The following is a 16,905-nucleotide window of genomic DNA, read 5'->3' as shown; positions in this document are numbered from 1 at the left end:
CAAGATAATAATGTGGTACTAATGTTGAAGTGGGAATCGCGGGGTGTTTGGGGGTCAAAGGTAAGGAGCAAGGCATTTGAGGGAATTAATATTAATGTTTGGAAAAGATGAGCTTTCCCTCATGAAGGGGCTCTTATAATAGCTTTAATAGCTAAACATTATTTTCTTTTAATTGAAAATCTGTTATAAATAAATGTTGCTTAGTCACGTGTGCATTAATTAAATTTTTACTTGATAGATGCATGCAACACTTCAACCTCTTAATTGTTGCTTTTGTTAATTTTAACTCAATGTAATTTAGTTAAATGCATTTATTTTATTTTTACAATAGTTGGATTGAAATTAAAGAATCATTGGCACCCCCTGCAGACCCCCTAGGGCTCAAATATGTACAGCAAATGGAAATTCATAAACAAACAGACTGATGCTTAGCAATTGGAGACGGTTTATTTTCCATTATTTTTCAGATAATTTTCACTACAGATGGAGAATTGTTGTTTTTAGTGAAGGGAGACAAAATGGCCCTTTTGTTTATAAATGAGAGCACCTGCTCCTGTATTTATCTCTGTCTTCCTTCATATCTCTCTTTGTATGCAGTCACAGCACTCAGTCCACAGAGGAAGCTGGATTTAATGACCCCAGCTTACTGGAAAACCTCCAAAGCAATCATGTAAGTACTGTAATGGCATCACAGCTGCTCAGTCATGCCCAGCCAGCCAGAAATTTACACACAGGCTTTGATATCCACACGCTCCCACCTCCTATCTTCCCTCACGGCTCTTTTCTTGCTCATATCAGCTCTGTTCTGCCCACCTGGGTGTTCAGTAGTGTACAATCACAAAACTAGGCCTTTTGTCAATGTTAAGGCTAGTTCACACCAAGGACGATTACTATAACGATAAAGATATAGTGTTAGAAATTGTTCGATATAGAAAATAATAGCAGAGTTCACACCACAACTATAACTGTAACTAACGGTACAGAATCACTTTCAGAATGATTTTTTTTTTTCCATCTGATGAACGATAAAAACATTGACAATCATTCAGAAACCATCCTGCTTTAAAGAGCTTGAGCATTTAAAGCAGTAGACGACATAACTTTAGTGCACGCCTAGAATAAATAGAATGATATTGTGCATTGGTGTGGAGACTAATATAGTTATCATTATTGTTATCTTTATAGTTTTCATTCTTGGTGTGAACGGGCCTTTATTTTCTACTGACAAGACTTAAGCTAATCCCAGACTAAAATGTATGTTTGAGCGGTTTTAACTGAAAGCAACTTGCTCTGACATATTGTAAAACATGTCAGTATCATTGTTTTGTCTCAAGATGCACACCTTTTTTTCTAAGGCTACTTAAATGTACTAATTGAACTAAGGCCTAATTCTGGCTTAGTCTAAGCCGTGTCTTTCTGGATCTTGGAACAGCCAACAATCCATAACAAGAAGATCTGAGACATCTAACTGTTTCATAACGTCTTTATAGTTCTGCGAAATACTTGTAGTGCCAAACCTTGTAGTGCTTTATATGTCAATAATAATATCTTAAAATCAATTTTTATTTTACTATATCTCTTTACATAAATACATTTTTTGCTACTTAAAAACTATAATTTCGTTTTTACTAACCCAACTAATTACTTATCCGGGCTTTCCAATAGGTTGCACGTAAGGGGGGAAAAAAGTAGCATGATTCTTTCTGCCAGTCGGGCTGCAGCAGAGAAGCTGTATACAGCTTTGCGAGAATCGCCGAAAATTCCGTGTTGGGCCCACGGAAGAATTCTGTGAAATTAACACGGCCCCTTAAGTTAAGGAAAAGGTCGTGGGTGGGCTTACGTTTCCATGACACACGGGACAACAACGGGACGGTTGGGTTTAGGAAAAGAACAACGGGACGGTTGGGTTTAGGAAAAGAACAACGGGACGGTTGGGTTTAGGAAAAAAAGAACGGGACTGTTGGGTTTAGGAAACTTGACACGCGGGACACAATCCCCAGTCTCCTGGGTGAAAGTCCTGTGTTGTTTGACCCATCCACCACCCCACCAACCAGATTTTCGGCCTTTCATACTACTCGCTACCGTAGTCGCTCTTAATGCTATGGAATCATGCTGACCATCACAAAAAAAAAAAAAAAAAAACAGATAAACGTGTACATGTACACTAATCAATAGATTAAATTACGTGACCATTTCACAAACTGCTGTGAGACGGTGAGACTGGGCTGGTCTGACAGGGATCAGGGGCGTGGCATCACGATGGTGGCTCTCGGTCAGCCATCACGATGGACGATGATATCGTTCATTGGCACAACCCTATTGGAGAACATCTAAGCTTGTCAGATTATTGGATCGTAGTGATAAGTGTAACTAAATCATCTGCATAGCTGTAAAAAATTTATACATATGTTGTTACAGATTCAAGAGGTAACACATACTGTAAGTTGAAAACGAAATTTGTCCTAACACCAATTCATGTCTGTAGAACAAACCATCAAGGATGAGTTTCATTCTAAAGATTAAAATGTACAGATTGAGTGTCTTCTTTTTCTTAGTTTCTTATGCTTCTGTTTTTTGTCCTACACAGCCCACTGCTCCGGTCATTAAAGATTTCATGACCATGATGGCTATCTGTCACACGGCTGTCCCTGAACGCACTGACAACAAGATCACCTACCAGGCTGCTTCCCCAGGTCAGTCAAAATCCCAATTCACTTAAACAGCAAATATTTGTAAATTTGGGCTGACAGTTGTTTAAAAATTGTGACATGCCAATTAATTACAAATATAACTGTGTTGAAAAAAAGCCCACAGAGGAAGATTTTCCTAATATATACACTACCGTTCTAAAGCTATTTCAATAACGATTTTTTAAAAAGAAATGTATACTTTTTTTCAGTAAAGGTGCACTAAATTGATCAGAAGTGACAGTAAAGACATTTATAATCTTATAATTTAATGAACCTTCTATTAATTTGAAGAGTCCTGAAAAAGTTTTTAACATTGATAATGAAGCAGATTTGTTCTTTTATATATTATATATTTTATATTTTTTAAATATATTACAATATAAAACAGTAATTTTAAATTTTAATATTTCACAATATTACTGTTTTTACTGATTTTTGATCAAATAAATTCAGCCTTTGTGTGCATAAACTTTTGAGTGGTAGTGTATGTATTCAATAGATACATCTTTAAATATAGCAAATAAATCTATAGATGTAGTTCTACTGATGTGGAAACTGATCCACAAATGGATCATTGAACTCATTTCAGGCTCTCAGACAAGACCGACAGCTGGTTGCTGTTGATAGAGTACAGGAAGTGAAAAAGGCAGCCACAGCATGGTCTTAATTTCCTGTTGCTCTTTCTAATGGTTATGATTTGGTTTTCCAATCTCTAGCAGACATCAGTGTTGAGCCGAAACAGTGTTCAGATGAGACAGACCAGTGTTGTGAATCTGTTAGAATGCTTTTTATCAAGTTGCCTCTCAACAGATATCATTTGTTCGTAAGACATTCATGAATGTGAAATAATGCAGGCAAAGAAACAGATGAGTTAATTAATGCAGGTTCACTCTCTCCGGTGCTTGCATTTGACACCTTCATGGTTATGCATAATTTATCTTTTTAGCATTTGTCAGAATTTATCCCTAGCTTTGAGGCTTAGCGAGACTGGTGACCCATTTTAATTTCACGTCTGTGCAGCGGTGCATTGAATATTAGCCAGACCACGTTTGAGATAAATGGAAAGCATGGGCGGGTGATTTTTGTAACAAAAAAAAGCTAACAGCAGGTTTTAGTAGTGCCACCTCATCTCCAACAGTTTGTCTGCTTAGTGTTGTGAACAAGTAGTCATATACCAGACGCTTTTATCCAATGTGACTTAACCACCACCTGCCCTCACCAAATGCTGTCTTGTTCCACAGATGAAGGTGCTTTGGTTCGGGCAGCAGAAAACCTGGGTTTCGTGTTCTCTGGGAGAACTCCAGACTGTGTTATTGTGGAGTCGGTAAGTAAAGACGTTGTGGGAATAGATGATGAGTTGCAGTGGGAACGTGACTCACCCTCTGTCATGCTGCATAGTTCACTCACACTTTGCACTCTGGAGAACTATTTATGGCAATTTGTACGCCGGGGTCCCTCTTCAACAGATCCATTATATCCTTATTATAATGTATGATAGAGAGGAAGCCATCACAGACCTGTGGCAACTTCATTTTTATATACTGAGTCAATAAATAACGAACATTCTTTCTGTCTGAAACAAATAACCCTTTTACAATCTGTAATGCAGTCTTTTCTGCGCTGTTGTTCGGCAAGGATGCTACTGAATCTCCACTGCAATTTTTATTTGTTTTATTTTTTAAGATTTACACTACTGTGCAAAGATTGGGGTCAGAAAGATTTATATTTTTATTTTTTTTAAAGAAATAATACTTTACTGAGCAAGGATGCATTAAACCGCAGGGTGCATTAAAGTAACTGTAACGATTCCTAAACAAAATGTATCATGATTTCCACAGAAAAATATTAAGCAGCTCAACTTTCAACATTTATTATATGTTGAAAGTTGGCATGTATAATCATTATTTATTTCATCATATATCATTATTTTAAAATATAAAAGTTATGTTAAATTTTAATAATATTACTGTTTTTGCTGTATTTTTGATAAAAAAAATGGCTCTGCTCAGCCTTGGTGAGCACAAGACAAAAACTATTTAAAAAAAAAAAAAAAACTTTTGAATAATAGTGCATTAGTACCTGTAGAAATTAACATTAACCAAGATTAATAAATGTTTTTTTTTAGATTGTAAATTGTTACCATTATATTTTACCCAAGTTGTTAGTTTAAAGACTGAATTAAAGATTAATTGAATCTAATTTATGAACAAATAATTCTCATGAGTTGGTTCTTTTACTGAATTGCCCAAAGGGACATTAATATAAAAAATTAAACAAAATAACTTTCTGATTCCATCTCAGCAGTTCCTGAATTACCATCTGACCTACTTTACTGAATACAAAGAGTTTTATTGTAATGAATAGTAAGAAAAAAAAGACACACAATCGTATGGCTTTGTCTTGTATTTATTTAGGACTAATTATGTTCTGCAGAAATATGTAGGAAACACTTCTGTACTATATCATTTAAGGTTGGTGTGTCTTCAAAAATGAAGGAAGAGCTGAATTAAAGATATATGGTCTTAAGCTTTTTTTCTGGCTGTTTCGCAGTATCGAATGCGATATTTCTCACCCTACTCGATGTCTCAGTGGAGAAGAACTGGGGAATGTGATGGTTTGATGCAGTGCCTCCCCCCCCCACCCCTCTGTTTCTCACACTTTCTTAAGTTGTAAAGTAAAAAAGTGAGAAATTTTGCAGCACTGGAGGAGGATAGTGAGAGAGACGGACGATGTGCTGAAGATATCTGCGCAGAGCTCTTAATAGAAACTTGCTGAGTGAAGATTAGAGAGAATTTAATTAGCGAGACAGAAAGCGCTGCTGTTTTCTTAGACCTGGAGCGAGGAGTCAGACTTTGCAACTGTAATTGGTTAATCTGATGCCAGCGCCAGGGGAAGAGCGCAAGTCTTGTACTCCCTGGTCTGTAACACTCTCTAATTTTGGCCCTTTAGTGCAAGACATCTCCCATCATCCACCACATCATCATACTTGCTTACCTCCATAAGTCACAAAGGCCAAAAAAAGCAATTAAAAGTTTTAATTTCCCGTTCAGTCTTTCAAAATGAGCTAAGAGAACAGTAGAGATCTCAAACTCAGTGCTAATACACTGTCCTAACCAATTATGACACAAGATATCAGTGACAACTAACTTTATTGTAATAGTGTGCGATGCAACAAAATCACATATATTTATTTATTTATTTATTTATTTATGAAACTTGTACAATTCATGTAACAAAGTAAAATGCTAAAATATTTATTATAATATTGTGAAATATGTGATTTTATACAGTATGTTGCTTGAAAAAAAAATGCTTATTGTCCAGTAATGGAGAAAGATGCTGTAAAACAACATCTGCCAGCAGAGGCTAACGGGACAGGGCTAAACAGCTAAACCTTGACCTCTCGAGACATAATGTTGATGCTTTTCTGTCTTACAGCTTGGAGAGGAGGAGAAATATGAACTGTTGCACGTTTTGGAGTTCACAAGGTAAATTATTGCAGCACAAGAAGGTTTGTCTTGGGTGTTTTCATTTCCATTTTCATTGTCATGTGTTCAGCTCTGGCCTTTCATTCTGCTTGATAGAAAACAAAAACACCATTATGGTTTTGCTGTATTTCAGCACCATATTTACTCAGAGTGGTGATGATTATGATGGTGTCGATGATTATGATAGTAATATTGATGGATGATGGTGTTGTTTTGTTTTTACCCTGACCCCCTCCCCCAACAGTACCAGGAAGAGGATGTCAGTCATCATGCGCACTCCATCAGGAAAGATCCGCCTTTATTGCAAAGGGGCTGTGAGTATCTCATAGTCTGTTGCTATGGAAACAGAGAGCCGGCAGACGCTTGCAACCAAACCCTGGCCACTCTAGAGTGCTCTCTCTTGTGAAGAAGTGAAGAGCCAGACAGATACACAAAGCACACTGCCTTTGCACAGATTATTATTTTGGTACTCAAGTAATCTGCCAATTATTCCTTCAGTTATACATGTTCTGTAACCTGTTAAAAACTTGCTATTTCTCATCTTGCTCAATATTTCCTTTGAAATCAATTTGGGCAAAAATCCACACAAAATTACACAAGTACACAAAAATTGTTAATTAAAAGCTACAAGGCAGTTTAAATCACAACATTTTTGTTAAGAAAATCTATTTTACATTTTTAGGTTTAATAATAGGTCTAAAACTAAATCTGTGAACAACAACAAATATTTTAGATTACAGACAAAGCCTTGAATAATCGACCTTGAATAACCTAACCAATTTTTATTCATTTTATCAATCAGAAATGTTATCCCTAATATAATCTTGATCTGTGTATGTGCGTGTAAGAAATGTTAAGAGTATGTAATAAAATCTGGCAGATCTCAGATAGAGAATGATGGAAAGAGATGTTTTTCCTCCCACGTCACATCCCAGCTGTTGTGTGATGCATTAAAACCGGATCAAATATTAAAGTGTTACTATAAATGTGTTCATGAAGGAAAGAAAGAAAGAATGTAGAATTAGTCAGACATATGTTATCACTCTCTTTTCCTCTGCATTTTATGTGATCCGTGAAGGCAGCACAGAGTAGAAGAATTATGCCCCATGTTTTTGTCTCCCAGGACACCGTGATCTATGAGCGATTAGCAGACAGCTCCAGATACAAGGACATCACCCTGAAACACCTGGAACAGTTTGCCACAGAGGGTGAGAGACAAGCACACCTGCCTAGTATCTGCTTTCTCTCTTCTGTTAGTCTGTTATCAAATGTTAGTCTGTTCTGCAACCACAATCCAGTCAAATCACTGTAGGTGTTGATGATGGTTGCCAGATCCTCTCATAGCGAGGCTATGTGAGATCAATGAGAGACTGATGTGAAATGTGTGTGCTTGAAAGGACTGGCGTACTGCAGTACTTCACTCTCATGAAGACGCCGCCCCCTGGTGGAACAACTGACATGTATCAGCCTCATAGGAACCTCAAGCAATCAGAAGCTTTGTCTTTTAAATACGCTGCATGAATAATTCATGTTGCGCGGAGATCATCCACAGCTGTATTAGCATCAGTCTAAAAACAGACGATGGCTTTCTTCTTCAGAAAGATTAGAAGAAAGGGATTTTTTGAGGACAGGAAGATGTTGAGAATTAGCATATCTAAGAGAAGCTCATGCATTCATCTTTGTGTGTTTTTGCAGGTCTGCGCACACTGTGTTTCGCTGTGGCCGACATCTCAGAGTCGTCCTACCAACAGTGGTTCGAGGTTTATCATCGTGCCTCAACGTCTCTCCAAAACAGGGCACTCAAGATGGAGGAAAGCTATGAACTGATTGAAAAGGTGAGGCATACAAATAGCTTTTCCAGTGGGCACAGATAAAGTGGTCTCCATACAAAGGTCACAGAACATTCCAGAACATTATGGCCCGGTTTCACAGACAGGGCTTAGACTAAGCCAGGATTAGACCATAGATCAATTAGGACATTTAAGTATTTTTTATAAACATGCTTAGAACAAAAACATTACCGATGTGCATCTTAAAACTAAAAAGGCACTGATATATTTTTAAGATCAGTCAGTGCAAGTTTATTTCAGTGGAAACAGCTCAGACTTACATTTTAGTCTAGGACTAGTCTTAAGCCCTGTCTGTGAAACCAGGGGAAAATGTTCTTGCTGCAGCAATACTAAGCCCGAGAAACTGCAAGGGAAGGCAATATATCATCATTTCTTATTTCTTAAATTTATTTTACACAGATATACAGTAATATGGTTCTACACAAACAATTACCAAAATGTTTCATGGCATTACCTTCGACATAGCATCATACTATAATTTTTGGATGTGTTGTGGTACCATGAATTACCATGTACAATATTTTTTAGAAGTTTGGGGTCAGTAATATATATATTTTTTAAGAAATTTATTCAGCTGATTAAAAGTTACAGTAAAGACATTTATAATGTTACAAATGATTATATTCTATGTCAAATAAATGCTGTTCTTTTGAACTTTCTATTTATCAAAACAATCCTACAAAAATGCATTACAGTTTTAACAAAAATATTAAGAAGCACAACTGACACAACATTGAAACGTTACATAAGAAATGTAACAACAGCAGTAATGACTGCTAAATTCCATTACAGAAATATATTTTTTAAATGTATATTACAATATAATACAGTACTTATTTCATATTATGATAATATTTCACAATATTACTGTTTTTACTGTATCTTTCATCAAATAAATGAGCATAAGAGACTTCTACCAACCCTAAACTATTGAAGAGTAGTGTAAATGCCTTTATGGGCACCCAGGATAATGTTCCCGGTTGTCGTACTACAAGCAATAGTCCTTTAAAATAGTTATTAAAATCAGCAACAAAGGACATGTTATGTTAACTTCTCATCCTCACAGGCAATTTGTCTTCATAAGAATGACGGTGTGAGGAAAAGTCAACATATTTCACAAATGTCACGTGCTTCTGAGAGGTTATAATGCAGTCCTGTCTTCTCCTGTAGGGTGGTTAGTTTGGCAGGTCCCAGAACAGTTCCTTAGCTTCAGTTTGTTCAATGAAGGCTGGGTATTCTCTGCTCACATGGCATCTGAAGAAGTATAAACGATTAGGCTCAAACCATGAGGAAAGCACAGTGGTGGACCTGTGCAAAGTTAGGCTCTGGAAGTGCTCGTCAAACATGGCCGACCACCATCGTTAATCACTGGCTGAAGCAGCGCTGCCAACTTTTCGGAGAAAATGATTCTAATCAATCATTTAACATAAAAGCCTCTCGTTTGACAGATGTAACTACATCTTTCCATCAGCAGGTGGCAGCGGTGGCACCTTATGTTCCTGTTGGAATATAAACCCCTGAAACATTTGATTTTCTGTCTGAGAATAAGAGAAATAATTTATGCACAATTTAAATCATTTTTAAAATAAGTTTACATAAAATTATTCTTAACATTCCCTTTGAGAGCACATCAAATGTAAAATGATTTGTGAAAACTAGATGATTGGTTTACATATTAGCTGCCTCAAAATGTTAGTTTTTAATACACTGCCATTAAGTTAATAATAATAAAAAGATTCTTATAAAAATAAGTATTTTATGCTCACCAAGGCTACATTTTATTTAATCAGTAAAACAGCAATATTGTTAAATATTATTACATTAGCTATATTACAATAGAATCTAAAATGTTTTTTCAATTTTAATATGTACATTTGAAAATGTAGTTTGATCCTGTTATAGCAAACCTAAATTTTCAGCATCATTACTCCAGTCTTTAATGTCACATCATCACATGATCCTTCGGAAATCATTCTGATACTGATTTGCTGTTCAAGAAACATTTCTTCTTGTTATGAATGTTGAAAACAGTTGTGCTGCATAATATTTGTGAAAACCGTTATTTACAAAGTTTTGCACATGCCTTAAACATTATTTTTTAAATATTTTGACTTATTTTTTATTTTTTTATCTTCCAAAAATGGTACAGAGTCTCAGCTCACATTTTATATTTAAATTCTGCCAAATCTTACAGATTTTCTGAACCTGGTTAATCTAAACTAGATATAGAGTATGATATAAAGTGAAGGTTGTATCATATCAGAGCCCCTGCTCACCACATTGCTGATCAGGTTTACAGGAGGCCGTTTGCCCTTTCTTTTTTTCCTCCTTTGGTGCAGCTGTCTTTCCTCTACGGGGTCCTGTCAAAATCCTGTCCGCTCCAAATAGGATCATGGCTGGTCAAAGGGCTGGGGGCTTCCTGAGAAAAACACATTAACCGTCCACAGTCTCCACCTCTCTCCCTCATACACCCATAACTGAGTCTTTGTGATCAAAGCATGAGATAAATTTCTCGAATGACCCTCTGGTCCTACATTTGCATCTAACCGTAAGGATCGTCATCTGACTGTAGGAAAACACCAGTGCTTGTGCAAACACACTTGTCCATGTTTAATCCTATGTGTAATAGAACATAAGGGAGTTTCCTACAGCGGTACTAGTCTTTCATATCACTTCACAGTCTCTACTCATTGTTTGAAATATAAATGATCAATATTTCATGCTCATATTTTTTATTTATTTGGTAAGTAGCTGTGTAATGAGCGAGTTAATGTAAAATCAGCTTGTGATTATCCCAAAATAAACCCCAACAGGGTGATACAAGATCCTCCTGATCACTGGGTTTGTTTTCTAATTATGACTTGCTGATTGTACATTATGCCTTTTTTTATCTGCCTATTAGGCTGTCTTTATTATCGGTTCTTTGTATCTGAGTGAAATGAATGAGTGTGTGTCAAGTCACCTTACAGCTTACAATACAGATTTCAAAGCAGCTTCAAAGCAATAAACGGGAAAATAACATAATGCAAACTTCTTCAGAAATGAACTCAATTAATATCATATTCTACTGTAAAGCAGCTCTACAAAGACAGTATTTTATAATTGATGAACTTTACACAGTTATTGAACTGAACTGAATCAGCACTGAACTGACTTGAGTTGCTGTACAAAGACAATAGTGTCAGCTTGAGTCAGTTCAATGTTGTCAGATCAGTTCAGTAACAGTGTCTGTGCTGCAATATTCAATTATTAAACAAATTAGATTCAGCTCTAAAGCAGCTCTGCTGACAACAGTGGTAATCATCCAGCTCAATTCAGCTTAAGATTGTTCTCATCCAATAGTGTCAGTGCAGTCAAATTGATAATGCCTTATTACTTAATATTCAATGTCATTTATACCCAAACTAAGCAAACCGTACAGTAGGTGACAGTGGTAAGAAGCACAAACTCCATCTGATGATAGAAATGGAGAATAAAAATAGCAGGCTCAATCAGGGGGCCAGTCCTCCTCTGGTCAAATGAACAAACATTGTGTGATAATGATTCCAGGCTGTCATATTTGTGGATTTATATTATTTAAAGTTTTTCATCCAGCTCCATCTGCTTGAAGATCTGTATACATCACGGCAGCATTTGATGTTTATTTATTAATATAATTTTTTTTGTCTTTTTCTCTGCAGAACCTGCAGTTGTTGGGGGCCACAGCCATTGAAGACAAACTTCAAGACAAAGTACCAGAAACTATCGAGACCCTCATGAAAGCCGACATTAAGATCTGGATCCTGACTGGGGACAAACAGGAGACCGCCATCAACATAGGTGAGAAAAACATGTAATGGGTTGTTTGTATTGATATACACAGATAGCTTCAAGCATCATAGCGACCTATAAGAGCACGTTCGCAACCTGTGGGCTTCATTTTTCTTATTTTAGTTCTCTTTAGCTCTTACAGACGAGGTGCATAAGGTTTTTTTCTTATATTTTGACATTAACCAGTGAGTATTTCCCTCCCTAATTTAAATGATCAAAAATATACACAATCCTTCCCCAGACCTCTCTCGCTCTTACACTCAAACAAACATAGCCCTTCCTGACCGGCTGTCGCACAGGTACAAGGTGTTTGGTCTCTTTCCTCATCCGAAAGCTGACGCAACGCAACGCATGTGTCCTCGACCCGTCCGGCACTAGTCTGTCCCTACAACCACCACCAGCTTTCAAAACAGGCAACGCCCCCCCCCCCTCTTATTTTCCTGTGATGTGGCATCTCATATTAGCCCGACAGCTGCGCGACTACCAATGTGGCTTTTGAACAGGCCTCACGTTAAACACTACAGTCAGAAAAACAGATCCTAACAGAGCGCAGTCTGTGGCCACCTACCAACACTGATCCTGAATCAGCCCATTGTGCCCACCGGCCAGCTGTGCCACGGCTTGAAAACGTACACGCTCGGAGAGGAAGGGATTTTTACTGGACCTCTGCTTGGCCGGCATGCACTGTAAAATAAAGACGCCCATGTCTGTGTTTACTTTGTATTTTTTGCATTTTTGTAATTTATCATTTGGAGAAAGTGGAGGATGACAAGAGTCTTCCAGCTAGTATAGGTTTCCAGAATCCGTTGCCAGCGTTATTAATGTGTCCGAGGTGATGTGGACAAATGGACTAGACCAGCAGTGTTCAGACTTAGTATTTCTAGAATTTCTTATATATAACGACCCATGTATACTGTGCGAGAAAATATTAAGCATCAAATAAGAAAGATACTTGTAAAATGTTTAATATTCAAATATTGAAAATATAACAACAATATAATAACAATATAATACTATATCATTGTAATAAAGCAAATAGTTAAAATATCTGGAAAATGTAAGCGCTTCATAATGCCATCATTGTTTAATGTGAATGTAAAAAATATTATATTAACATTTATTACCGGTATATAGCCACACATTAATTTTAATATTGCTTTACCATTTTATTTTTCTCAAGGGCCTGGATTCCAATTTAAAAAACCCTGCACTAGATTACTGTAACATTTTATATTTTAGGACTATGCTATTTTACTATTTTATGCTGTTTTTACTTTTTTTTATTAGATTTTTTTAGTGATATACAAAAACTTAGGCTATGTTCAGACTGCAGGTAAATGTGGGCCAAATCCGAATTTTTTTTTTTTTTTTTTGGTGACTCAGAACTTTTTTTCTCATGATAGTGTGAACAGCACAAACTACATGGAATCTGATCTTATCAATTCCAATTTGTGCCACTTTCAATTGGTACTGAATCCGATACAGGTCAGATGTTTTGCAATGTGACTAGATCAACATTCGTCACAATTCTGTGCTCATGGGAGTCACTTCAAAAATGTTACATACCCGACGTTATCAAGACAGTTGCGAAAGGTAATCAGTGGAATGTCAGTGATGTCAAAACTCATACTGTAAGTATTACAGTCATGGCTCTACAAGCAAAACATGAGGGCTCATATCATAAATGTTTAAAAAATCTGCTCTGTTTTTTCGTATCCTCGTCTTTGTTTTTTTTATATTTCCTGTGCATAAATTCGCTTTCTTGGTGGCAGATCACACAATGAATAAACGCTTAATTGCTTACTTCAGTGTCTCTGTGTTTGCTTCCGTATAACAGCGTGCTGCGTGCCATCCTTTATCGTTCTTTTGCGCATGCGGGTCAGTCCAGTACCATAATCTGTTCGCACTGGAATCTGATATTGGCCACATTTAAAACAACAATGTGAACAACTATACGAAAAAAATCGTATCTCAGTAATAAATCGGAATTGAGCACTAAGGCTCGCTGTGTGAACATAGCCTAACCTCTTTTGTAACTTTCAAAGCATGAATCCATACGTTAACACCACAGCATGTTTAAAAATATATGGTTTCTCCATTTCCCACACGTGCGCTCTTCAGAAACATATGAAAAACTATCAGAAGTGAAGTGAACCCCAGCACTGTGAAGTCAAGCGCAGTTTAATCTTGGGTTAGCGGGTACTTAGGGCTGTTTGGCCGCCTCTCGCACAGAGTACATGAAACCGCTTCAGTTCTTCTCTCCACACTAGCCCTCTGACGGCCTTATTAATGTATCAGGCCATTAAGCAGAGAGTTGGAGCGAGGACATGCGAGCTATCCACACTATGCTGCTACCGCTGGGCTGTTGCTCCTGGCCACTGGGTGCCACTGTAAAGCCTCAGAGATTAAAGCCCAAACAAACAGCATGCGGCCAACGCAAACAACTCAACATGCCCTCTTCTAACCCACAGCCACTGCCAACAGACAGAATGAAAACCCACCCTGCAGCAGCACAGAGCCAATGCAACCACTGAGTGTAACCTCAGTGCCTCCTTTCCAGATTTATACACAACTATGCTGCATCATGCAGGTGTCACAGTGTAAAATCTATCATTTCTACCAGGGGTGTTTTAGTTTAACTGGGTTGGAGAGGGATGATGTGACATTAGACCACCAGCGGTTAGAATGAAGCTGCGGAAATATGTCAAAGTTTTGGGTCACTGTCAGGAAACCAAATCTGTTTTCCACACAGACAGGAAATTTTGGTGAATATGCAAGTTTAAAATCAACAGAAATGGTTTCAACAGGAATGACAGTGCAGGACAGCGGCACACAAATACATACTCATTCATACTCTTGTTGAATTTGGTCAGTTTTGTAATGGCGCGGTCACATTTCCTTAAGGGTGAAGTGTGTCATCTTTTTTTTTTTTTTCTGTTGAAATGTGCAAAGTCAGATACAAGGCAGCTATTCACCAACTTGGGACCTTGTTTGGGAAACCTGTTTTGGTACGGTGTCACTACTAGTGGCACAAAATTACATGCCTTTCGTTTAATGGTGTAAATTATTATCTCTTATACTAACTAACGTTTTTATTGGATTTAATGAGTGAAGTTGACATGTACAAGTTTCATAGACCATTTGGGAGTGGAAGTCACAGTTACATAACTTGTAGGGGTGTCAGAGTCAGTGACAGAGTGCAAGCATATTTGTCTAAAATAATTCTGTATTTTAAGTTTCGAAATCATGAATACTTTTATTCTGGTGTCACCATTGTCCTGTGCATTGGGTTATCAGCACCAAGTCCAAGCCTATTAATTTTCAACCCCAATGATATACCAAATTTTTAATTTTAATCAACAGTAAAAAGACAATAATCACAATAATATCGTATCTAAGTTCAGTATCGTGATATGTATCGAATCGTGACACGAGGGTATGGACATTAGGGAATCACTTGTAGCTGTGCGTGCATTGTGGTGGCAGAAAAACAGTGGTAACAAGTGGAGGAAATCCACAGAATAAGAAAAAAAATGTTGGATGTCAGAATCGGAATGAAAAAAAGATTGTCTTCATTTTTATAGAATACTGTTGTCGAAGTCCGCTAAACGCAGACGTTTATGGTTGCAAGCCATTAAACGGACAGACTGGACTGATGAAACCTGTGATTAGTTTACTACTAAAGCAGAAATTTGATGTAAACATAAGTCTACATAGTATTCACATATGCAGATCATAGGAGACATAATGTATTAGTCCTCCAGTTACACCATAAAATATTTAAACCTATAACATTTTACATAGATAACATTTAAACACATAACATTTTTAACTCGATTCTGAATTTATCGCAAGTGAGTTCATATCACAGTTCTGGGAAAAAAAGACAGAATAACAAGTTTATATTTCGCAATTCAGATTCTTCTCAGAATTGTGAAAATCTAAATTACCTTTTTTATTCTTTTATTCTGTGGCTTTATGTAATGTCATGGTATAAATTTCATGACAGCAGCAACATTTATGAATTTATTTATAATCTCTAACCCAGTCTTCTTGATGCTTCCAAGATCAAGTCATTATTGCTACATTTCAGTGAGTAGCCTTGGTAGGCAGAAGACATTAGGTCAGTCCGATACATAATTACTTGATGCGATTTAAGTTAACTACTGCTTAGACTATTCTTGTCTTTTACAGTAACACTTATTTAAAACTAGTGTTCCAGTGACTCTCCAGTGCCATCTAAAAGCACACACACATAAACTGTTCCCTGTGGACATCGCTCCCCAAATACTGAGGTGTCGGCAACCTATTAAACCGCAAGTGGACGTGTTCCACCCTTTATGTTGTTTAGACACATCCTGATGGATGATGGGATGCCGTGCTTTTTTATCTGCCTGCTGTCAACTTTCCAGTTGTGATCTCATACGAGCAGCGAACAAGCATGTTAAAACTAATGCAATGTGGGAGTCTTAAACTCAGGTCTGCTGTAAACTTTAATCACAATATGTGCTTTTCACTCCTCAATTAGTCATTTCTTTCATCTGTTTCTGTGGTTACACATCGCATATCTTTGTAATGTTGATGTATTGCTAAAATACTATGTTTCGGCGAACCATTCGTCATTTGTTCGAATGCCAAGCGAGGTGTTTTTTCCCCACAAACATACCATATGTTTTCAGACTTAGTGAGAGGTTTAAGTAATGAGTTTTCTTTTTTTTTGTCTTGCAGGACACTCCTGCAAACTGCTCACGAAGAACATGGGCATGCTGGTGATAAACGAGGACACCCTGGATGTGAGTATTGAGTCAGAGGTGTATGTTTATTTGAAAAACCAGCTACATGTCACCATTTATAACGCAAGCTCTGAGAAGAGATGAAAAGACACGGCAGCTGACGGATCACTTCAGGGCCCCCCGCACATCAAAGCATGTGACATAATTCCCAGTGCGACTCTCTTCCAGAACAGTTATAGATTTTGCTTTGAGTTTTCATCCAAAGCATTTCCCTCCGGTTTCTGTCTTTGCTCTGTTACTTTTTCTCTGAAAGAAATTAACAAAGTGTTACAGT

The 16,905-nt window shown here is 37.2% G+C and overlaps 1 protein-coding gene across 4 annotated transcripts in view; it reads left to right on the top strand.

The window, feature by feature from the left end:
• atp8a1 (ATPase phospholipid transporting 8A1) overlaps positions 1-16,905 on the top strand; it is a 129,541-nt gene that overhangs the window by 64,298 nt on the left and 48,338 nt on the right. For all 4 annotated transcript variants that reach the window (XM_081382036.1, XM_081382037.1, XM_081382034.1 and 1 more), the window contains 9 exons: positions 598-670; positions 2,588-2,693; positions 3,932-4,014; positions 6,129-6,178; positions 6,423-6,492; positions 7,302-7,386; positions 7,874-8,013; positions 11,709-11,847; positions 16,567-16,631. In XM_081382036.1, coding sequence (XP_081238162.1) covers positions 598-670; positions 2,588-2,693; positions 3,932-4,014; positions 6,129-6,178; positions 6,423-6,492; positions 7,302-7,386; positions 7,874-8,013; positions 11,709-11,847; positions 16,567-16,631 — 811 coding nt within the window. The remainder of the gene's footprint in view (positions 1-597; positions 671-2,587; positions 2,694-3,931; positions 4,015-6,128; positions 6,179-6,422; positions 6,493-7,301; positions 7,387-7,873; positions 8,014-11,708; positions 11,848-16,566; positions 16,632-16,905) is intronic.

Source organism: Scardinius erythrophthalmus, assembly GCF_964197995.2.
Source record: "Scardinius erythrophthalmus genome assembly, chromosome: 13".
NCBI lineage: Eukaryota > Metazoa > Chordata > Actinopteri > Cypriniformes > Leuciscidae > Scardinius > Scardinius erythrophthalmus.
This window is presented reverse-complemented; position numbering and strand designations above follow the sequence as displayed.